Here is a 25,312-nt window from a genome sequence, read left to right as displayed (position 1 = left end):
GGAGGCGGAGCTTGCAGTGAGCTGAGATATGGCCAGTGCACTCCAGCCTGGGCGGCAGAGTGAGACTCCATCTCAAAAAAATAAAATAAAATAAAATAAAAGATTTAATAAATGCTCTGATATCAACTTGATGAACACTACCTCTTTCAAGCTAAAAGTAGGCCTTAGTATTCTGGTATTCAGTGACCAAAAAGAAGATTTAACCTATTTGACATTCATCATTAAATATGGTAAACTGAAGTCATATCCTTGTCGACCTTTTTTTTTTTCATGATGAAATTATCTTTTGTCATCCTGTTTTAAAGCTTGATCTCCTGTGAAGATTCTCTGGACTTTCTTCAGTTCTAATAGGATTTTATTTGTGTGTTTGTTTTTTGTCCAGATGTAGAACTCAAAATACATGCAATCTTCTAGGTCTGGAAAAATTGCAGTTACCATGCCCAGTGGTAATACTGTACTAATTAATCTCTAGTCAACTTCCTGAAGAGGCCCCACATTCTGTTGCCTTTGTCCATTGCAGAACAACTGGCTTATGAGATAGTGTTCAACATCATCAGTATCCCATCTCTAAGGGATAATATGGAGCATTACAATGAGTTTTCCCATCCACATCTCTCTACATGGCTTTTCTACAGTCTTTTTCTACTTGGAATTAGCCTAGCCAGGACATTGTACAACTATTTGCAAATCTGTTTCTAAAATTCACCAACCAAGCACTGACAGAGTAGGATCTAGACACTGCAGAAGAACATTTACTGCAGCTTACAGACTTTAAGTAGATAACTCAACCTTTTTTATTAACTCACTCTATGTTTTGGGGTAAAACATTTAGTCTTACTTCACTTAAGTCTTCTTTTTGGTATGAAGTATATGAAGAACAAGAATTCATTAAGTTCTCAAAAATAAGGATTTCCAGTAAACTGGAGTATATACAGGACACAAACATGAGGAAAATTATTTCTCAAACTATCAGCTATCTATATCTTATCTCACTCCCTGAACGTTGAACTTATGTAGCTAGAGGTGAACCCATTCACATCTCTAGTTCCTCAGTTCCAAGGGTGCAATCAAAGCAGATCATTGGAGAACTTCTGAAAACAATTATTGTTTCTGATATTTTCTTTAAAAGCATTTATGTTGAGATCCTTTTTGGTTGACATTTCTTTTATTTCTATAATTTCATCAGTGGAAAAATAGTCATTATGTTTGGGACACATCATATTTTTAAGAACTCTAGGAAAAATAAAATTAAAATATAAAATACAGACTTATGTAGCTCTTAATACTCACTCTTTGTCTCATTTTATTTGGTTTCATAAGTATGTGTACTCCTTAAGCTTGGCCATAACCTAAAGCTTTTAGACTTAGGTTTGATGTCAAAGGTAAATGTCCTTAGCAGTCAACTAAATTATTATTGATAATTTAAGATAACAGATGAAGCTGAGAATTTTGAGATGGTTAGTCATGTGAACAAATGTATTGGAGGGCAGCCTTATGAAACAGTCACTTATTTTCTCAAAAAAAGAAAAGAAAAGAACCCCCCCCAACACACACACACACACACACACACTGGGTGAGCAGAACAACAGAAGTTATTAATTTTATTTAGCTTATTATCTGTTAGTATTCTTACACTGAAAAAAATTCACTAAAAAGTCTAACTTACTTTTGTTATAATTATTAGAGGCAATAGCAACTAGTAATAATGAAATCTTACATATGTTTGTCTATGCTTTTAACTTCTTCTAACCACCCTCATCTTTGTGGTGGACAGGGCAGGTACAATTATATCCATTATTCAAAAGGAAACTGTGGCCATGGGAGATAAAAGTCATCTTCACAGATTCCTCTGGGAAGACCCCAGATCTTCTGTGAGAATCAAAGATATTAACTGGGATGTGAGGCCGATCTGGCTGTGCCATCTGTCACCCCATTGATCGCCAGGATTGATTCGGCTGATCTGGCCGGCTAGGCAGGTATCCCCTTCCTGTCTCACCACTCCATGTTCATCCCTCCCAAAGCTGCGCGCTCCGGCAGTCGCTCAGTCGCAGAAGACGACCGTCCTCGACAGAGGACCAATCTTCCGTCAAGGGTATAGGAGTAGCTGCGCTCCCCTGCTAGAACCTCCAAACGAGCTCTCAAAGATACTAACTGGTTCTCCTGAAGACACACTTCTGGAAGAAAATGTAACTCGAGTACAGAATTTTATACAAAACTAACATTAAACTCCATAAAGCAAGTAAAGTAAATTTACCTTTAACCAAGAGTTTTTCCTCATTTTCAGGCACCCCATCCACATGTCCGTCAGTAGCATTTGGGTACAAGTATGTGAAACAAAGGGTCGTAATCCTCCCGAAACGGCCAGTTTCAGGCAGGTCGAATTGCTCCAGTTCCTGAGTTCATACGTCAACAGCGTCATGGCCATGCGCTCATTCTGCTTGAATGCCTTCTCCAACAAGTCCAGAGCCAGCTGGCCAAACTGTCTGCCATGAAGGTGGCAAATGAAGAAAACAAAGGCAGGTGAGAGAGCTGCATTATTAGAAACATTTTAGAACATTTAGAAACATTGTAAAAGATTAGATGTGAGGCTCAGAAAATATCAATCATAAGGCTTCCTTCAAAAAAAAAAAAAAGCCAACAACACCAAACAGCAGATTAATAATCTTAGTTTCCAGAAACTATTTGAAAGGAATTACTACTCAGGAATGGGATTTTTCTCCCTTTCCTGTAGGAACAGAACTAGGAGGTTTACATTGTAGCATACAGAATTTAATTTACACCTGAGCTATTCATGGGGAGTAGCCACTCCACTTGGACATAGCTTGGTTTGGGACTTATACATAGACTTATACATAGCTTGGTTGGGACTCCCTCATAAGACCTAATAAAAGTTTTGTTTTTGTTTGTTTTGTTTTGTTTTGTTTTGTTGTTTTTTGGGACAAAAAAAGACCATTCAGAACCCAACTAGCAAGTAAGGAAAGCTATGGAATCACTTTTTTAAAAAAAGATTTTATAAAATACCTACATGACTTAAGAAAGCTATAGACCTAGACCTAGAGACACCCTCATGTGATTTTCGAGGAGAATGTTTCCTCTGAAAGGTAGACATTGTCATTCTCTGGAATTTGGGGGGTTTTTTTTGGTAGAGACAGGGTCTTGCTATGTTGCCCAGGCTGGTCTTGAACTCCTGGCTTCAATCAATCCTCCCATCTTGGTGTCCCAAAGTGCTGAGATTACAGGTGTGAGCCACTACACCCAGCCTGGGAATTTTTTCTTTTTTTTTTTTTGATGGAGTCTTGCTCTGTCGCCAGGCTGGAGTACAGTGGCACAATCTCAGCTCACTGCAACCTCTGCCTCCAGCCTGGGAATTTTTTAAATCAAAATTATAAATTAGTTCCATTGATTCTAGTTTTCATTCTTTCTTCACTACTATAACACTTTAGTAACTTAAAAACCAAAAGCATTTTTAACTTCTATTTTCCACCATTACTCTCTGGTTCTTTAATAAAATGCATTTATTTGTTTTTCCTCCTGAGAGATACTTAATGAAAACAATGTCTTACTTTAATTTAGCATCAAAGAGTTCTGAGTTAGGGGGAGCTTTCAAAATCATTAATTGAACATTTCATAGTTAGGAAACTAAAGCCCTGAAATCTGGTCAACTGACTTGTCTAATTAGTCAACAGCTGGACTAGAACTCAAGTCCCCTGACTTGAAGGCCACCTCTCCTTCCTTTACTTCACAAAGCTCCTTAGAATACTTGAAGACCGTTTTAATAGGAGAGTCCATAAAATGCATGGCAGTAAGTCCATTTGTCCTACAAGTTTAAAGATGAGAGAGATAAAAGTGTCTAGCCATTCTAAGAAGTGTTGATGTTTAGTATGAAGTGAGAGAACACTTACTTTGAGTAATTCTTCAACTCTTCTGAGGCATCAGCCACCATGTGACTCTCCTTAGCTTCATGGGCCATTGCCCGGTAGAGGATACATGCAATCACTGCTTTAACCGTGGCCTCCTCTCCATGCTGCCAGAAGAACATGGCCATCTTCTGCCTTTTCATCAGCACAGCCCAAACCAGCAGGTCACTGTAAGGGTAAATAAAGCCAGTAGACTCAGGGTCATCTGATACATTTTGTTCTTTTGACTTCTTCCTTGATTTATGAAGGACTACAGACTTTTCCTGTTGGAAAATAAAATAGGAATGAGTTTTCAAATACTCAGATGCATGATGTTTTACCTAATTCAACACAGCAGGTGTCCTACAGATTTTTTTTAAATCACTACTGAAAAAGAGATGGAAATAATAATAAGATTCTATAAGCCAGCAAGCAAAATTTAGACCATAAAAGGTAATCTATTTCTTGTTGCATTTAACAGATCCAGAGTCCCTGAACTGATATATCTTAAGGTCGTTTAGCATAACTTAATGCAGTACCTCTTTAGGATATACCCAGAGTGCTTAATATGAATTTGAAAGATGGGTGGGTAGGGGGAGATATAACAATACCTGAGAAATGGTTCCATCTTCCTCAAAATAATAACCACAGTGCAGTATGATGAGTGCTGAATTACAGACTACATGATAACTTTTAATTTCTCAAGGAAATGGGTCAAAATAACATATTGGATACATGAGAATGATGTATTTTTAAAAAGCTCTAACCTCACTTAGCAAATAGATTCATTATCTTTCCTTTGGGAAAACATCCCTAGTGTAGCCAGCATGTATTAAAATAGATTGATTTGAAGTTTCTTTTCCTTTAATTCTGATCATATTTATCAGCAACGGTAACAGGTGATCATGAAATACCATTCTCCACCTGATAAATCCCCACTCACCATGCCACTCTACCTCCTCACGTACTCCTATATCATTTTGTGTGTCTCTATCTCTGGGCTTATCATACTGCACTATGGTTATGACTTTGAGGAAGATGAGACCATTTCTCAGACACCGTTATATCCTCTCCTCCCCACCTACCTTCCAAGTTCAACCAAGCACTCAGTATAATACCTGGCAAATACTAAAAAATTATTAAAGATTCAATAATTATTCTTTTTAATTTGAGATACCATAGCAAAAAATTATAATCCATTTCCTCTATTTCTATAAATAAAAGGAATTCATGTTCACTGATGATGACCAATGGTAATTTTATGAAATACCTCTTTCATACCAGGGGCTGTGGAAAGCAAACCTCTTTCAGCTAACATAATAACCATTTGCATGGAAATTCTTGAGCAAAAGCATTTATTCTCAGAGTAAAGTGGGATTGGAGGAGTATGAGACTAGGAGGAATAACAATGTTGTATACACACACACACACTCATCATCATCATCATTATCATACTGTAATATTAGATTTATGTTAATTTCAAGAAAGCCTCAAAAAGGAAAAAATTTAAAAATGAAGATGCAAAAGGTCAGTGCAACAGAGAAGTGAAGGAAAAGAAGGAAACAGACTTCACATCCAACTGGCCTTGGGGAACAGGACATCAGAGTATGGTGTTGGGTTAATGATCACATTTTTTAAGTACCATCCCATAGATCACCTGACTGAGTCACTGTCTAGACACAGCAGGGATGGCAACACGGAAGAGAGGCTAAAGTGCAGGTCCAGAGCATCACTGCGCCTCTGCTCACTGTTGGTACTGGACAGCTGTGTTATGCTTTTGACTCGCACCATCTGTTTATGGCACTTATAAATGGTCCCTCTATTTACACCTCCCTTTCTTTGATGTAAATGAAGAAACAGTCTCGAGTTGTAAAAAACATTTTTTTTCAAGTCTAAAAACAAGTAAATGGTACCGTGAATTTGTATGGCTGTGCAGTTCTAATGAACTGGGAGTGCGGCGTGCTTTCTGCAGACTCATTTCTATTTCCTGAGGAGCGTCTCCGGTGCTGGGAAAGGTTTGGAACAAAGCTGGTCACTCTCTGGCACATGTTATTATTTCATTTTTAAAATAAGACAAAATGAGGGGAGAAGATTATAGTGGTCACAATATTTTATTTCTAGACAATAATAAAAAACAAATATAATGTTGTGTCCTACCAAACATCCATGCCTCTGTCTCTCATCCATGATTAGCACCCAACAAGAGCCTCTAATGATCTCATTGTGCATTTTGTTATTTCCTAACATCTTAGAGAACACACTCTTTTGTTCCCTATTATATATCTGCATTCCTTCACTATGTGGAAATTCCATTAGAATGAATGGATGTTCTCTCCCTGGAACAAGTTCAGAATAGGCAATAAAGATTTACAGTTCTGATAAGAAAAAATTCCCATTCACAAGCAGCTCCAAGGTTAAGGTTAAGACAGGAAGTTATGGAATTTCTCAGGTATTATATAATATCTCCACCGGAACTCCAGTGGCCACGCCCAACAACAACACAACTCATTGCCATCAGCATGAAATTTTCATCAACAAGAAACAAAAACAAAAGAAACATTCTTAAAGGGACTAACATAAAATATGATAAAAACCATAGGCTTTGTTTTTTAAAATGTATTTATTTATTTATTTAGAGACTGGGTCTCACTGTGTTGCCCAGGCTGGTCTCGAATTCCTGGGCTTAAGCAATCCTCCTGCCTTGGCCTCCCAAAGTCTTGGGATTATAGGCGTGAGCCACCATGCCCAACCCAAACTATAGGCTTTGAACTGCTTTATTTCAGTTTCTGATTTGTTGAAAATATCGAGCATAGAAATGATGAGGTGAAGACTTTTTAAAGGCAACACCCAAATTATTATTACTATTGTAATATAGAATTAATAGTGTCATTATAGTAATTATCATAATGACCATTATTACTAACGATGACTGCACCCTTTGTGTACCAGGAGCATGGATTTTTCATATATTATTTTATGTAATCCTTCTGACAAATTTATAAAAGGAGTATTACTATTCCCATTTATAGATGAGGAAACATGCACAGAGAAGTTAAGCTTATTGTTCAAGATTACTCAGCAACTAAAGAGCAAAACTAGGAGGCAATCCTAGCCAGATGTCTCTGACTCCAAAATCATGTGCTTGTAACTACTACAATCTAGTTTAATATGACACACAATCAACTCTGCACTCCACTGGAAGACAATTCAAGAAACGGGTGACTTCATACTGGCAGGCCATTTGAAGAAAAGGCACTAAGGGATCTTCCCTAGCAAGCTCCACACTGAGCTGCACCAACACCACAGTCAGTCCTCCTACTTGCCACTGGGGATCTCACAGCAATGTCTATTATAGTTAAATGAAGTAGCTGATACCTCCTTAAGTGTATCCTTATGCCTTTGAAATCTTAATAATTTTTCTGTGTCAGATTTGGGTTTCCTATTTTGCTTTTTCATTTCTGAAAGCTAAGCTGGGCTTTCACGTCACTTGACTCTTTATAAAGGAACTCAAGTAGCTTGATATTCTATGCTGTTTATGGGATCTTACCCCAAACTGCCTTTCCAGTCTCCTTCCTTAAAACCATATGACACTGATTCTCCAGCAACGAAGGTCTCCTTGTCACAGTGGAAACATACCTGAATACCCAAAGGCTGTGCCCTTTACTGCTCCTTCTCTTCTCTCAACAAAAATACCCAAAACTACATTTTCTAACCCTCCCCTCATTTTCTAATAAGAATGAGTTTCCTCAGGTTGCTAATCCATAATGGCAATTTCAAGAAATAGGCAATGTTTCCTCTGCTAACCACTAACCAACAACTCTAATTTTACATTCCTAGACTCTTCAAACTATCATGGAAAATAAAATATGTATCACTTGTGTTTTTAAGGACAGTCTACACACATCTGTCATATAATCACTACAGGCTTATACCAAGCTTGTTATCTCCAGACTATGGACTGTGATGAGTTTACATATCTAATCTGATTAAGCTTTTGATATCAGTATTTTCAGAAGAAAAAGAAAGAAAAGGAAAAAAAAAGAACTGGTCATCTCTCCCTCTAACCTGCCTCATCACATACCTTCTAAGTCACTCTAGCATGTATTATATACTGTTTTATATTATGGCTAGTTATTCATAAATCTGTTGAAGAGTTTCTAAACTTCTGATCCTTATGCATCCCAGGCCAACACTGCAACACTTAGTACAGTATACTTCACATACAGCAGATAACAAGTGTCCATAAATAAAACGACCATTTTAGGAGCTATTTTTGTCTGAACTTCCCAGGCCATTTTTCTAAAACAATTCCTAACCATTCTCAATTTTACTTAGGCACTTTTCAATTACTCTACCTTATGATTTCTGTAGAGGTTGTTGTAGAGGGCTCTGAAATGTTTTCTAGTGTAGCTGCTGCGATATGCTCTACCAATGAGGTATTCTATGACCAATCCAATGTCAATCAAGGTTATGCGGTAGCCTGAGAGAAGAGTATGCTGCAACAAAAACATGCGACGACTTTTAACTTTTAGTTCTCTTCTTCCATTTCTCTTGCCATGCCATTAGAATATAATCAAATTAATTGCAAAGAGGTAGACATACCTTTTAAATATCTTTACAAACTGATTAATTTAAGTGACCAGCTATTGATGCAATCTGCCAGTTCAGAAGGAAAAATATCTTAGCCTTAATATGCTTTCTCATTGCATAGACATTAAATGTGTGCTTCCATCTATGCATGCTCTCTCTCTCTAACTCTTGCTCTCACTCTACTTATCATGCACACAAACATATATACACACACGTTTGAGTAAAATACATTTAAATTTTTTTTATTCCATATGGAGCTCCTAATTGGAAGTAAGAGAAAAACATTAAACAAGTAGAAAACAAACAAACAAATATGTATATAGAGAGTTTTTTTAACTAGAAATAATATAGCTACTCCAACAGAAGTAAAAATCATAAAGTCTACACTGAATGTGTGTGATCCAAAATCAACATTGGATTAGCTTTTCAGCTTCTCTCTTTGTTGAAATGGATATAACACTTTGCACTGCACTGAGTCCATCACATGTAAAACAAGAATATGGGAGGAAGTAGAACAAATGAAAACAAGGAATATAGAACGGCAGAGTCAAATTCGATATTAAAACATAAGGCTTAGGCAGCCAGGTTCTTCTTTGAATTGAACTTAATCCAGTATAGACAGTATAGTGTTTTCTATATTTCAGGACATATTTGGGGGTCTTTGTGTCTATAATCTACTTTCCCTATGATCCAAAATTCCACAGGATATATTACAAGGATATTGAAGTTGTCAGCTTACATGTCTGTCTTCCTTTACAGACTGTGTGGAAGGGTCTGTCTTTGTCTACCCAGAGTTTAGCATATGCGCTTGGCTGAGCTGAGTAACTATCTGAAACTCTATACAGGCATACCTTAGAGACATTGTGGGGGCAGTTTGAGACCACCACAATAAAGAGAATATTGCAATAAAGCAAAACAAACAAATGAACAAACAAAACCATGAGGCTGTGCCAAGACAAGTGTTATGGTTGGTTGGCAGGAGGGCTGAGTGGTAGATTTCCATGTATGTGGTCTTAGTCTAAATAAAAATTATTTTGACTCCTTAAATCGCACTTTACTACCTCTTCACTTTTGAACTGCCCATTTATAGTAAATTTTTAAAGGCACACAGAGTGTTGAACAAGGTCTCTGAAATGAAGATTGTGACTAATGTTCACAAAGCTTAGAACAAGAAATAAGGCTATATACATATGAATGTAAATAATTTAATTTTTCTTTTTTACATTCATAATTTACTTTTTTCAAGGAATGCCAAAAGTAATGCTCTTATTGCTGCTAGTTAGAACATATTTAACCTAGTTCATCACTTTTTTTCAGTTTTCTGCGGCAGAGTTTAAGAAAAAAATTAAAGAAAATCATTTTCATATTGCATAAATCAATACAAACTAAATTTACATGAGTATGGACACTTTTCCTTACTGCTAATTTGCCAAGGAATAGGTGGGATACGGTGGCTCACGCCTGTAATCCCAGCACTTTGGGAGGCCAAGGCGGGTGGATCACCTGAGGTCAGGAGTTTGAGACCAGCCTGGCCAACATGGTGAAACCCCATCTCTACTAAAAATACAAAAAAGTAGCTGGGCACAGTGGCAGGCGCCTATAGTCCCAGCTACTCGGGAGGCTGAGGCAGGAGAATCGCTTGAACCTGAGAGGTGGAGGTTGCAGTGAGCTGAGATTGCGCCATTGCACTCCAGCCTGGGCAACAAGAGCAAAACTCCATCTCAAAAAAAAAAATTACCAAGGAAATGTCTTCCTTTCACTCTGACTCTCCCGCCACATCAACATAACCTGAAAGCTCACATTCCTTTGAACAAAATATCAGACTTTGGAAAAATAAGAGAATTTTTTAAATGTGCCTTGGATTTTAACCATAGTGACAAATAAAAAGTACTCCCAATGTTCAGGGGATGTGAATAAAAGTCACTGGTAATGGAAAGACAAGAAACTGAGGTATAAAAGTTTGTTAAAGTTGGCAGGTTTTGGTAACTAATGGAGAATCAAATACTTTAAGTTTGACCTAAATCACAGTTCATTGAGAATACCATGAGCAAAACGTGACCAAGAGTATAGAATAGGGAAGGGAGCCACCTGACTGCCTAGAACAATGAAGACTCACAAAAGCAGCAAGAGACGGCCGGAACTATCACTGATATCAAAAAACAATGGAAATCACATATTAGTCCTCCAATAAGGATAACGCAACCACAAAGTTCTTTATTTCCAGCTGGTATCATCATCACAGGCACCACCATTGTATTGTGGTAAGCTGAAGACTGGTTAGAAGCATTGCATGTCTCTGATTCATGGCTTTTTATTAGCAAATATCACCTAACTGGTGGATCAAATCTTTTAAAACATAAAGCAAATTAAGGAAAAAAGTGTAAGAGTGTGGTTTGTTGATGAAATTGTTCAAATCAAGGTAAAGAAGATAGGTAATTAACAAAACCATCCAAATCTGCATTTTACAAAGCAAAATTCAGTGACTCCTCCAACACAAAGCTAAGGCAATATACAAAGACATGTTCACGCCTTCTTAATTAGGTTACCTGTTTCACATCTTGGACAAGATGGTGCAAGAGTGTGTTAGTAGGTCCTTGTTTCTGAAATAAAGAACAAAAGGAAGAATTATTCACTTTAATTACCATGTGCCGGGGAGTAAAACCTTTATTTCAGAATGCATAAGTAACTCAGAATACTGAAAGTTTTGTTCAACATTTTTAGTAACGAAGCTTAAGCCAATTAATTCTAAAGGTGTTTTCCAAGAGAAGATGTAATTATATGAAATATTTTTCAAAGCAAGATGCAAATATGTAGATAGTAAAGACTTCATGTGATAAGAGACAGAAATGAATCTTAGGTAATTTATTAGCATCCTTTAACATACAATTACAAATCCTATCATACAAGCACATTCTATCAATAAATATTTATTGAAAACTTACTACATGCAATCAGGGATTCAGACAAATATAAGCACTATTTTCCTGGAGTGTTTATAATAATAGAAAAGAGTAGCTACTTATACTAAAAAATAACCAACAATATATGTGTGGGTTCAAAAAGAGTTACAAATAATTGGTACTTTAGGAACAAATCACTGTGAACTAACTGTAGTAATCAAGAAGACAAGACTTGAATAAATCATTGAAGAAAGAATAAGATTTAAAGGACAAGGAAGGCTATTTTGAGAAGTGTGCATGGCTTGAGCAATTGGTATTTTCACAGTGTGTGAGCCAGGCTAGTTTCAACAAAGGGTTTACATGGGAAAGTTACAGGAACAGTATTTTAATAGTGGCCTTAGGTTGAGATACTTCCAATAACTCAATAAAAGGCAATTTGTTCTTATTCACATTTTAGTCTTTATGTTTTTACTAGGATAAAACAGAATTGGTAAGAATGTTTCTCATTTGGTTGAAGAGTCTATCTATAAACTATCTTTGTACAAGAACATTCAAGGAGGTAAACAAGTCTTAAGCTGATCAATAAATAATTACCGGGCAAGGTGTCAGATCCCTGGCAACGGAAAGTCGCTGGTTAACAGGTAGTAGGAAGAATTTACTGACAACAGTATAGGTTTTGAATAAAGAAAGTTTTATTAGAAAGAAAGAATGCTAGAGAAGAGTGCAGAAGGGAGCTTCAGCAAGACAGAACTGAGCTCACAGCAGTGAATTTTCCTCAGGAGTATTTATGGACCTTAAAGTGGGAGCTTAAGGGTAACTGGAACCATGTTAGCCATGTAGGTAATGATAAATGATTGCATTTGTAGACATTTTGGTGCCTTCATGTCAGGAAGGGTTGTACGACGAGTTCTAACATGCACACAGTTTGAGGATGTATAGAAATTCTAGTTACTTATAAATGTTGGGGAAAGAAGCCTGGAACTAGATCCAGCTTCAGATAATAGGGAAGTCCAATTACTTCTCACTTCCTTAGATAAGGAGTTTTGCCTTGATGGTCTGCTTGATGATCATTGCTCTTCTCGAATCTGGAGGGAAATGACTGATGAAATGTTCCATACTCACTGTATTATAGAGCTCTTCCAGTCGAGGGATGGTAAGAAAGCAATGGAGGTTCACTCCATATTCTATTAAGAGCTTCACAAAATCCACTCGATCCATTACTAAAGCATCTAACATTGCTTGTTCCAGGGCATCAGGCTTCAGAAAGTACAAATAAGAAATGTAAAGACAATTAAGAAAGTAGAAATAACTAAAGAATTACATGTTTTTGAACTCAAAATTACACAAACACAACAATTTTAAAATAAAGTCCTGCCATCAGTGGGTACAGAAAAAAAAAAAAGGAAAAAAAAATTAATTACAGTATTACTAGGCCAGACTCAGGGGCACACACCTGTAATCCTAGCACTCTTGGAGGCTGAGGCAGGTGGATTGCTTGAGTTTAGGTGTTCCAAACCAGCCTTGGCAACACAGCAAAACCACGTCTCTACCAAAAATACAAAAATTATCCAGGCATAGTGGCATGCACCTGTGGTCCCAACTAATTGGGAGGCTGATGTGGGAGGAACAATTGAGCCCAAGGGGTCAAGGCTGCAGTGAGCCATGAATGCACCACTACACTTCAACCTGGGCAACAGGGTGAGACCCTGTCTTGAATGGATGAATGAATGGATGAATGAATGAACGAACGAACGAACAGTCTTATTAAGAAATGTGCAGGACTTAAGTGAAGACATCTTGAATAAATAAAAAAACGTCCCATGTAGTTGGATGGGAAAACTGATTATTGTAAAGATTTCAAAGCTTCCCAAATGAACGTACAGGCTTAATGCAATTCTGATAGACATTCAAGGTTTCTTCTTCTTCTTTTGTTTTTGTTATTTGTCATGTGTCCATTTAAACTCTACCTGGCTTCTGGGTACAAATGGCAAGTTGAACACACTCATCTAATTTTTCTCCCACTCAAAATTTCATTAAAACTACAGTAAAGATTTTTGTTATGAAATAAACCTATAAGGACAAGGAGGACAAGAGTGGAGACAAGAATGCAACATTTTGGAAGCTGGAAAGCAATGGTCAAGTCATAATTGACTGAGCAGTCACCAAAAAGCCAAATAGTAGAAGTGGAAAATGTCAAGAGACAAACAGATACTTACTACAGAATTCCAGCAGCAACAAAATACATGCATACATGCTGAATCCCTAATGGTGGGGTCTCTCCAGTCATCTTTCCCCTTTGATTCCCATAACACTAGCAACAAGGCTTACACCTTCCAGTCAGGGAATTAGAGGATTCTTTTCTGGTAATGTCACCAATACAAGAGAAAAGACATGAATATGTTGGTATCTGGGAGCCCCTAAACTAAGGGCAGTTAGAACACCCTACTGTGAAACTCAAACCTATAAGCAAGCTCCAACTGCAGGCTCGGAATTTCCAAAGAGCTTTTGATCCACTACACTTAAACAAAAAGACGAAAACAAACAGATCAAAAAACATCAACTAGCAGGAAGCAGACAATGCAAGAAGAAGAAAACTTCAAAAGAGCTCTCATTAATATCCTCAAAAAGGTAAAAGAAGATATTGTATTCTGGGCTGGGCACAGGGGCTCACGCCTGTAATCCCAGCACTTTGGGAGGCTGAGGAGGGCAGATCACCTGAGGTCAGGAGTTTGAAATCAGCCTGGCCAACATGGTGAAACCCCATCTCTACTAAAAATACAAAAATTAGCCGGTTGTGGTGGCAGGAATCTGTAATCCCAGCTACTTGGGAAGCTGAGGCAGGAGAATTGCTTGAATCTGGGAGGTGGATGTTGCAATAAGCCAAGATTGCACCACTGCACTCCAGCCTGGGCCACAGAGCAAGACTCCATCTGGAAAAGAAAATATTGGATTCTGGATGCTAATGAAAAACACAGGGGAGGGTGCAAACAGGAAGCAAATTTGCTGTCACAAATTAATAGACTGCCAGGCACAGAAAGACAAATTTACATGTGCTCACTCATTTGTGGGAGCTGAAAATTAAAACAATTGAATCCATGGAGACGGAGAGCAGAAGGATGGTTACCAGTAGCTAGGAAGAATACTGAGGGGGATAAGGGGGATGATTAATGGGTACCAAAAAATAGTTAGAAAGAATGAATAAGATCTAGTATTTGATAGCACAACAGAATGACTACAGTCAATAATAATTTAATTGTACATTTTAAAATAATTAAGGATTATAATTGGATTGTTTGTAACACAAAGGATAAATGCTCAAGGGGATGGATACCTCATTTATCTTGATGTGATTATTATACATTGTATGCCTGTATCAAAATATCCCAGATACCCCATAAATATATACACCCACTATGAACCCACAAAAACTAAAAACTAAAAAAAGAAGAAATTAATAGATTCATAGTATGCTACCAGAAAAAGAGAAGCTTCATAGAAGGCTTCAAAATTAAAGTTAAGGCTCAGACCTGTAATCCCAGAACTCTGGGAGGCTGAGGCAGGTGGACTGCTTGAGCTCAGGAGTTCAAGACCAGCCTAGGCAACATGGCAAACCCCCATCTCTACTAAAAATACAAAAATTAGCCTGGTGTAGTGGCACACACCTGTGGTCCCAGCTACTCAGGAGGCTGAGGTGGGAGGATTGCTTGTGTGTGGGAGGTGGAGGTTGCAGTGAGCCGAGATCATGCCACTGCACTTCAGTCTAGGTAACAGAGTGAGACCCTATCTCAAAAATAAATAAATAAATAAATAAATTATTAAAATTAAAATAAAAAAATAAAGTCGAGCAAAGTTACCAAAGTAAAGATAGGAAACATGGGAGGAAAAAGATAAGAATATTAGAGGAGTAGTCCATAAGGTCCAATATTCAAATAATAGGAATTCCAAAAGAGAACAATGGGGGGGTATTACGGGACAGAATGGAATGAAATGCAATGAAAACATATGATTGGCAGGTTGAAATCATGTGCCCAACAAAATGGATACACAGACTCACAACAACACACATCATAACACTGGAAAAGAAAGACTTTTTTTTTTTTTTTTTTAATTTCCAGAGAGGAAAAAAAAATGGTGACAAAGAATCTGGAAAAAAAAAAAAAAAGTATTTACTTCTCAATAGAAATTCTGGGTGCTACAAGCTAGGCATTCAAATTTCTGTAGTAAAAAATAGTTTAAGTCATGAATTAAAATACAGCCAAACATGTAAGTCCTCAAAATATGTATCTCTCATACTCCCTTTCTCAGGAACTTACTGAAACATGTATACCATCAAAATAAATGAGTAAACAAAGAGGAAGACAAGGGACATAGAAGACATGCCATCTAACATGGGAAAGAGGCAAGGGAATCCTCAAGATGATGAGGGTGCATCCCGGGATGACAGCTGTGCACCAGGAGGAGAGGCAACCGGTCCACATTGCAGCCGTGAGGCCCACAAGACAGAAGTGTTGAAAAATTTCTAAAACTGATGAACCAAAATACAGCAATATGACATTATTTAGAAATATGGAGATTTATAAGTGTTAGAAAAATCAAAAACGTCCTAGATACTAGCTCTTGTGATTAACAGGGCAGAGAACTACCATCTTTTAAAATTGCCTTTTACTATCATTTGATATTTTAACCAATGTGCATGTATTAATTAGCTTGGCCCAAAAATAATATACCTGTATTATAGCCACAACTATCATTTTTTTAAATGAAATATTAATAGTGATTATCATTAGCATTATGGGTAATCTTTCTCCTTTTTTATGTTTTCACTAATTTCTAATGTGAAATTTTAAAGCAGAAAGTAAACTTTGAATTTTAAATAACAAGATAGAAATCTACCCAAAAATCAATTTAAAATCATACGCCAGACACAGTGGTTCATGCCTGTAATCCTGGCACTTTGGGAGACCAAGGTAGCAAGATCATTTGAGGCCAGGAGCTCAAGACCAGCCTGGGCAATATAGCAAATCATTGTCTCAATAAAATAAAATACCTTTTACAAAGAAATTAATTGGGCATGGTGGCATGCGCCTGTGGTCCCGGTTATAGTGAGCTATGATCATACCATTGCATGACATTCTGGGCAACAGAGTGAGAACTTGTGTCTAAAAATAAAATAACATAAATAAAATAAAATTAAAACCTTCCATTCTGTCTTTCCCTCAACTTCCCTTTTCAGCTTCAGTTAGATTGCAGAGCCAGGAAAAAAAAAAAAGGAAGAAGGTTTTCAGGAAGGCAAAGTCGATGAGAGAAGTGTCTTAGCTATCCCAGCTACAGAGATGCTACCCCACACTTCTACCAAACCAATCAATATCTCCTCTCATTTTCTCTTTTGCCTCTTCCTAACAGACCATGACACAAAATACTTTTTCCAAATAACTTCATTTTCACTATACCTTCCAGTGTTGTTCATAAATTAGGATATGTTTCTTGGCAATGTCCACCCTGTCCCAAGCCATTGCCAGATTTAATTGCTCTGACGCTGATAAATTTGTACCTAGGGTAAAAGAAAGGAACAATCATATATTCTTTTGAAGATATCTATGCAAGAAGCACAGAGTACTGTGGAACATGAGAAGTGTAAGTGAGGAACAATTGCAACCCCATCCAGATACTCACCCTTCAGCAAAGCTGTTAGGATTGCTAAATCAAGGTCTTGCGGCTCTTCAGAGTCAGCGTCAAATATGGTAATCTACAACAGTGAAAAACAGAGAGCCATACATCTGGGGAACTACCAAATAAATGCTTTCAAAGAGTACCCACAGAATTCAGACTGGAGCTAGTGAACTGAGGAAAACATTCTTCTTTAAAACCTTTTTTTACTTATAGGAGAGAAAACTTTTAAACAGAGTAACATAGAATTATGGGCACTTGGGGGAAAAAAAAAACTAAAAATTCCACATGTACAGAGGAAATATTTAGGAGGAATGTTATTACATTAATTTATTATGTACATACTACAACAAAAAGAACCTCAATGTTAATTTCCGATGTAAATAAAATCACATCTCCTTTCAAAGAGATAACAAATGAAATCCTCCATTCACCTAGCCTTGGAAACTAAGACTTTTGCTTTTTTCTTCTCTTTTCTTAATTTTTTGTAGAGACAAGGTCTCACTATATTGCCCAGGCTGGTCTTGAATTCCTGGGCTCAGGCGATCCTCCGGTCTCAGCCTCCCAAAGTGCTGGGATTACAGGCGAGTCACCAAGCCCAGCCAGACTTGTTTTTTTATGAGAAATGAATCCTCAAGGGTCTCTCATAAAATAATTAAGGTAATTACAGTGGACCCAATGAGCAAGTACCCTGGGCAACACAGACAGTCTTTGACTCTTTTAAAAACAAGTAAGTTTGTTACTTAGGTTCCAAAGGGTCACCTGCGGGCGCTTAAGGCGCCTGCTCACCCGTTTCCACCCCGTGGAGGGTGCTTTCACTTTCAATAAATCTCTGCTTTTGTTCCTTCAAAAAAAAGTGGGGGGGAGTCACCTGATATTAATGACTATATCTCAGTCTTTTTAAATTAAAATACATTTCATACAGTAGAAGTAGCTATTTTAATGAAAAAGCCAAGACTGGCAAGACCTGGTTCCAAGTATGCCACTAACAAGCTAGTCCTAGGTAAATATCGTGAGGCTACTGAATCTCAGCCTCCTCATCCATAAAATGAGAGGAACCTGCTGAGTAATTTCTATGGTTTCATCAAGATAAAAAACTATGCATCTGTAACTTCACACATTGTTTCCTTTCACCTGACACGCCCTCTATGTGCATGAATAAAATCAACCCTCAATTGTACAACCCAATTCCTATCATCTATAAGCCCTTTGCTGCCTTCTCTTGCCCTCATTGGTCATTACATCGCTTATTAATTATTCTGCTTGATGGCAGGAAGAGGCCAACACAAGGGCAATCTCTTTAACATGTCCTTTTCTTAACTTACTGATTATTGTGGCAAATAGAAAGTGTAGTAGATTAAGAAGATTTCAACTCTTCTGAAACTCAAGTTTCAGATCTATCTTTTTTTTTTTCCTTCACTCTTGTTGCCCAGGCTGGAGTGCAATGGTGCGATCTGGGCTCACTGCAACCTCCGCCTCCTGGGTTCAAGTGATTCTCCCGCCTAAGCCTCCCAAGTAGCTGGGATTATAGGCACCCGCCACCATGCCCAGTTAATTTTTGCATTTTTGGTAGAGACAGGGTTTCACCATGTTGGCCAGGCTGGTCTCGAACTTCTGATTTCAGGTGATCCACCCGCCTCGGCCTCCCAAAGTGCTGGGATTACAGGCATGAGCCATGACGCCCAGGCAGATCTGTCATTTCTTAGCTGCATGACTGCAAATCCCTTAAATTCTCTACCCTTCTGCTTCATCATTTCCAAAATGGAAATAAGCCACCACTGCCATATTGAAGTTGCTCACAGGGCTATTTCAAATGAAAAGAATATATTTAGAGGCACGCTGCTAATTATAAACATGGTTGCTATTATTGTTGTTATTGGGCCAACTAAAACCCCAAACAGTTTTCCACATAGATTTTGTCATGCTTCGTCTAGCCAGAACACTTCAGTTGGTTTTCCTGAGGCCAGGTACTTAAATATTACCAAAATTCTTATACACTTTGGTCCAGCCTTCAGATTCTAGGATGATCACCTTGAATCATGACATATCTGCATATTTACTGTAATTGTCAGCTTCATTTCATCTGAGTCATTGATATGAATTGATAATCCAGGCTGTGCACAGTGGCTTAAGCCTGTAATCCCAGCACTTTAGGAGGCCGAGACAGGCGGATCGCTTGAGGCCAGGAATTCAAGACCAGTTTGGCCAACACAGTGAAACCCCATCTCTACCAAAACATACAAAAATTAGCCAAGCATGGTGGCGTGCACCTGTAGTCCCAGCTACTCATGAGGCTGAGGCATGAGAATCACTTGAGCCTAGGAGGTGGAGGTTGCAGCAAGCCAAAATCTCGCCACTGCACTCCAGCCTGGGTGACAGAGTGAGGCCCTGTCTCAAAAATAAAAAAATTAAAAAAAAAAAGAATTGATAATTCATATCATCCAAGTCATTTTGTTCATTGGCTGGGCGTGGTGGCTTATTCCTATAATCCCAGCATTTTGGGAGGCCAAGGCAAGAGGATCACTTGAGTTCAGGAATTCAAGGCTGCAGTGAGCTATGACTGCACCACTGCACTCCAGCCTGGGCAAAAGAGCAAGACCCTGTCTTTACCAAATAAATTAATTAATCAAATAAAGTAATCTTTTTATCACAGTACCCTAAAACACTAAAACCTTTTCCTGAGTCTACATTATGGCAATAGCCCATAGTTTGTGGGCTCCATTTTTTAGCCCAGAGTTTATTCTCACTTTTCCCATTGTCCTATACATTCCCAATGATTTCCTGCAGGATTTGCTCAGGATGCTGTGAGGCAGTCATGTAACTCAGCGCCATGAAGCTGTGTTCATTGAAGACACGGAGCTGTTCCTTTACCCTCTGAAAATACGTCTGTAATTTTCACTAAATCTGATAACTTTTCTGGAACACTGTTATACTTAGTGCTTTTTCTGTAGTAGAGTCCAGAATTTGAAGCATGGGGAGTACAGACAGCAATGACAGTAAGAAGCCAAGTTTACTCAACTAAGAATCAAATTCTGTAGAGTTAGATATACCTAAAATCAAAATGAAAAAAATCCATATTTTTTATTTTTAATTATTTTAATTTAAAAATTTTTACTTTAAGTTCTGGGATACATGTGCAGGATGTGCAGGTTTGTTACACAGGTAAATGTGTGCCATGGTGGTTTGCTGCACAGATCAACCCATCACCTAGGTATTAAGGCCTGCACGCATTAGCTATTTATCCTGATTCTCTCCCTCCCTGCTCCTTCCCCAACAGGCCCTTGTGTGTTGTTCCCCTTCCTGTGTCCATCATATTTTTTTAATTGTGAAAATAAATACTACAATATTTATAAATTAGCAGTTCTTAAGTCAGTTGAATCATCAACTCGTCATACTCACACAATCCCTGTGAACCATACACTCCATTAGAATTTGGAAAAGGTGCTTGGACTGTTTAAGACTAAAGTTGAAAGTGTTCTGAATCATGCAGATGATCTCCTCTTTCACCTGAGGTCGCAGCATCCTGGAAGAGAAATAAATGGTCTTGACACAACCCAGAGAGGGGAATGAGCCGGTAACATCAGTATAAGAAAACACCCCATAAGCTCCCCAGACTGAAAAGGTGTCTACGGACAGTTCTGCCAGGAGAGCAAATGAGGGGGAGCAAACGGAAGCAGGAGCTCAAGAAGAAGGCTGAATTTGAAAGTGAGAATGGAGCCGGGCATGGTGGCTCACACCTGTAATCCCAGCACTTTGGGAGGCCCAGGTGGAGAATCACCTGAGGCCAGGAGTTCGAGGCCAGCCTGGGCAACATAGCAAGACTCTGCCTCTATTTTCACATTTATAACATAAAGAAAGAAAGTGATAATGGGTTGATCTGCCACATCCTGAAAAGAATATACCCTGAAGTGGAGTTCTGAAGCTGGTAGATTTCCAGCGGCCTGGGAATCTCCAGAAATTATAGGTATTACATTCTCTAAAGGATCTGAAACCCTAAAAGGTTTAATAACCACACATCCAGGGTGATTTTAGAAAAGGGAGAGGAGTGAAAGCAGAGGGAGATGGTAGAGGTGGAAGTGGAGGCAGGAGGGATGAACAGGGAGAGCAACCGTAAGCAAAGGCACTCCAGAGAGCTGTTACAGCATAAGCAGTGGATAACTGTTTACTAAATAAATTAGGGGGGTCAACATTTTAGTTCTTAGGCACCGTACTTATTTATACAGTATAAATATTATGCTTTTGAAATTGAAAGAATCACACTGGATAGAGGGATGGCAAGAGAAAAAATTATCTTTATAATTATTTGAAAAGGTGAAAGAATTAAAGCCTGAAATAAGCACGACATATGCTATGAAAATGTCAGGATATAGATCTCCCCAGTTTCTGCTATTTCCATGAAGGGCAAATGAACTTGAAGGTACTCTGGGCCCAACACTGGCCACCTCCCTTACAGAAAGGTCCTTACGGCTGTAATGGCCAATTGCTAGAGCCACACCTCCCTCATTCCCCCTGCAAACACCTTTTCCCAAAGTTCAAGCAAGATTCAAGCTTCCCTTTAAAGGCAGGCCATTCTTCAGCTAAGAAAATAACAACTGTTATCACTGAAGGGCATTTTGATGTTGAACAACAAACAAGTCACTGAGAAATAAAATCCAGTCTCCACTTCTATAATCCAAGAATATCTGGCCCACATAAATGCACAGCCAAAAGAACTAAAATGGTGGAATAAATAGCCCCTGTAGTTTCAAAAAGGAAGAACCAACAACTCACCCTTCATCTGCCAGGTGTTTGTGTGTGAAGGCCAGGAGGTCTGCTGCCCTGCCTGTGCCCTCACACACCACCACCGGGTCCTTGTCCTTGACAGTCTCCCACACTGACAGGATGACGTTGGGACCGCCTTCCACCACCAGCCCCACCACGGGCACTCCTTGTCTTGAGCCTATTCCAGACCACAAACAATACCACACTGTTAGAGAATCCTTATCTCAGCCAGTCGACCATTTTGACTTCCAGACACAAGTCTCTCAATTACCATCTATGTTCATTCCTCGCACTGGCACCACTCTCATTTAACCCTGGTTTGCTTAGATCAAGACCAAGCCGGAAACTTGGACTTGAAATAAAATGTGGCATAAATATGGTGAAAGCATCTGCAAGCTTTTATCAGGTAAAAAGGTTTTCAATAATTTTTTTAAAAATTGGTATTCCTTAAGAAATTGTAACTTTCCATTATGGGAAACTCTGAAAGTATCTAAAAGTAAACAGAACAATATAATAGATCCCAATGTGTTCATCACTCATCTCCCAAAATGAGCAACCTTAACCAGTTCAATAAACATTTTAATTATTACTTATTTATTTATTTTATATAAGACTAGGTCTCACTCTGTCACCTAGGCTGGAATGCAGTGCTGTGATCACAACTCACTGCAGCCTCGACTTTCTGGGCTCAGGCAATCCTCCTGTCTCAGCCTCCTGAGTAGATGGGACCACAGGTGTGTACCACCACACCTAGCTTTTTTTTTTTTTTTTTTCAGTTATTTGTAGAAATGGGGTCTCCCTATGTTGCTCAGGCTGATCTCAAGCTTCTGGTCTCAAGTGATCTTCCTGCCTCAGACTTTCAAAGTCTTGGAATTACAGGCGTGAGCCACCACAGCCAGACTCTATAAACTTTTAATGGTGGTTATTTCTATGAACAAGGTAGGACGACAACCCTCAAAGACTTTTGCATTTCCATTTATTTCATTTTTTATTATTTGAATTTTTTATCATGACTATATATTACCTTTTCTTTTTGCAGAATACGTGACCTAAGGCAGTCTCTCTCTATATATATATACACACACATATATATTACTTTATTCCAGTGAGAGAAAGAACAAAAAGGAATAACTGCAGAGTCATTCTTTTAAAAAAGATGTAAGCAAAAAAGCTTCAGAATAATATGCACAGTATTATCCTATGTATATTTTTAAAACAATATACATAGACATGTATTTTAGATGTATATGTGCACATACCTATATGTATAGCATGTTATATAAATGACCAGAAAATTCTGGAAGGATACACATCACACTATGAACAATGGAAAAGAGAGGGGAAGGTTTAGGAAAATGTTGAAAAGGGACCTTGACTATTTATTCTATAGATTTCTTATTTGCTTTATGTTTCCACACCACACATATATTGATATACTACATTTAAATATCTATATTTTATTTTACTTTCCAAAAGAAGAAAATTTGGCAAGCAATGCCACACTCATCCCTGAGCAAAAGAGGACTATACTCTGGGTCCCATGTTTTCGGGGGCCCACACTGGCCTTCCTCTGGCCACACCCCTGCCCTCATGGTGAGGCATCTACAGGGTCAAGGGTCAAGGGAAACCTGTGCTCCCTCCCCAGCTTACTAGGATGTTCAAAAAACACCATGTTGCTCAGTACTTTCAAAAATCCAAGGTTTCCAAACGCAAGTCTGGCCTTCCAGCTATATGTGTCAAGATAAAAGGCTAGGACGTATTTTATACAGTTAGCTAGATTTAAGGCATTTAAATCTCTAGACATATAGTATGTGGCCTTCTATGTGTATCCTGTGTCAGGCTCTCAAATGTTAGGGATGATTCGGTTAGCAACCATCCAAAAACTTCATTCCATCGATTTAGCAGCTTTGACGTTTTACTCTTTTTCCATACACCTCCACCTCATTATTTTCTCCATATCACTAAAAAGCATATCTATGATGTACCAATTAATAGACATAGGGTTTCTCTAAATAGGTAGTCTTACAAAAGCCAAATGAAGTGGCAAAAATTGTATGAGGCACAAAAGTAATAGAAGAAAATTTCGATTAATATTGTATTGATTTTGGAATAAAAACACTTGTAAGGGAATTTTTTGTATCTTGTGTAATACAATGTCATTCAGCCATTAAAATGTGCTAAATTATACTCATTGACATGGAAATATGACCATGCTTAGTAGGAAAAACTACAAAAGAAGCATTATGAAATCATCCCAGTTTTTGCTGAAAAGATGTTGCTTGTGTGTGTGTCTGCATGTGTGTGTAGAAAATTTGTGAAAATATACATATGAAAAGGGTAAGAATGGTTAGTTTTGATGGTGAGATTATGGAAAACCATCCCTTTCTTCTGTTACATGCTTTCTTTGCGTTACCTGAATGTGGAAGTATATAGTACTTTTACCATTCGAAAAAGAAAAAGAAATCAATATGGGCATTTTTGTGGAAGAGGAAGAGAATTCAATTTCTGTTAGGTATACTTTTTAAAAATTTTTTATGGAAGCTCACTCTGTTGCCCAGGCTGGAGTGCAGTGGCACTATCTTAGCTCACTGCAACGTCCGCCTCCTGGGTTCTAGTGATTCTCCTGCCTCAGCCTCCTGAGTATCTGGGATTATAGCCACGTGCCACGACACCCGGCTACTTTTTTGTATTTGTAGTAGAGACAGGGTGTCACCATGTTGGCCAGGCTGGTCTCGAACTTCTGATTTCAGGTGATCCACCCGCCTCGGCCTCCCAAAGTGCTGGGATTACAGGCATGAGCCATGACGCCCAGGCAGATCTGTCATTTCTTAGCTGCATGACTGCAAATCCCTTAAATTCTCTACCCTTCTGCTTCATCATTTCCAAAATGGAAATAAGCCACCACTGCCATATTGAAGTTGCTCACAGGGCTATTTCAAATGAAAAGAATATATTTAGAGGCACGCTGCTAATTATAAACATGGTTGCTATTATTGTTGTTATTGGGCCAACTAAAACCCCAAACAGTTTTCCACATAGATTTTGTCATGCTTCGTCTAGCCAGAACACTTCAGTTGGTTTTCCTGAGGCCAGGTACTTAAATATTACCAAAATTCTTATACACTTTGGTCCAGCCTTCAGATTCTAGGATGATCACCTTGAATCATGACATATCTGCATATTTACTGTAATTGTCAGCTTCATTTCATCTGAGTCATTGATATGAATTGATAATCCAGGCTGTGCACAGTGGCTTAAGCCTGTAATCCCAGCACTTTAGGAGGCCGAGACAGGCGGATCGCTTGAGGCCAGGAATTCAAGACCAGTTTGGCCAACACAGTGAAACCCCATCTCTACCAAAACATACAAAAATTAGCCAAGCATGGTGGCGTGCACCTGTAGTCCCAGCTACTCATGAGGCTGAGGCATGAGAATCACTTGAGCCTAGGAGGTGGAGGTTGCAGCAAGCCAAAATCTCGCCACTGCACTCCAGCCTGG

General features: G+C 38.4%; 1 protein-coding gene across 3 annotated transcripts in view; it reads right to left on the bottom strand.

Moving 5' to 3' along the window:
* The window catches only part of TRPM6 (transient receptor potential cation channel, subfamily M, member 6), a 165,587-nt gene that overhangs the window by 77,845 nt on the left and 62,430 nt on the right, over window positions 1-25,312 (bottom strand). For all 3 annotated transcript variants that reach the window (XM_011947020.1, XM_011947021.1, XM_011947022.1), the window contains exons 8-17: window positions 21,824-21,992; window positions 20,453-20,576; window positions 17,060-17,132; window positions 16,837-16,937; window positions 12,509-12,643; window positions 11,033-11,086; window positions 8,252-8,392; window positions 5,810-5,902; window positions 3,903-4,180; window positions 2,255-2,483 (exon numbers count right to left, since the gene is read on the bottom strand). In XM_011947020.1, the coding sequence (XP_011802410.1) occupies window positions 2,255-2,483; window positions 3,903-4,180; window positions 5,810-5,902; window positions 8,252-8,392; window positions 11,033-11,086; window positions 12,509-12,643; window positions 16,837-16,937; window positions 17,060-17,132; window positions 20,453-20,576; window positions 21,824-21,992 (1,397 nt within the window). The remainder of the gene's footprint in view (window positions 1-2,254; window positions 2,484-3,902; window positions 4,181-5,809; window positions 5,903-8,251; window positions 8,393-11,032; window positions 11,087-12,508; window positions 12,644-16,836; window positions 16,938-17,059; window positions 17,133-20,452; window positions 20,577-21,823; window positions 21,993-25,312) is intronic.

This window comes from Colobus angolensis, unplaced genomic scaffold, assembly GCF_000951035.1.
Source record: "Colobus angolensis palliatus isolate OR3802 unplaced genomic scaffold, Cang.pa_1.0 Scaffold257, whole genome shotgun sequence".
NCBI lineage: Eukaryota > Metazoa > Chordata > Mammalia > Primates > Cercopithecidae > Colobus > Colobus angolensis.
Note: the sequence above shows the minus strand (reverse complement) of the source record. Positions and strands in the feature narration are given on the sequence as shown.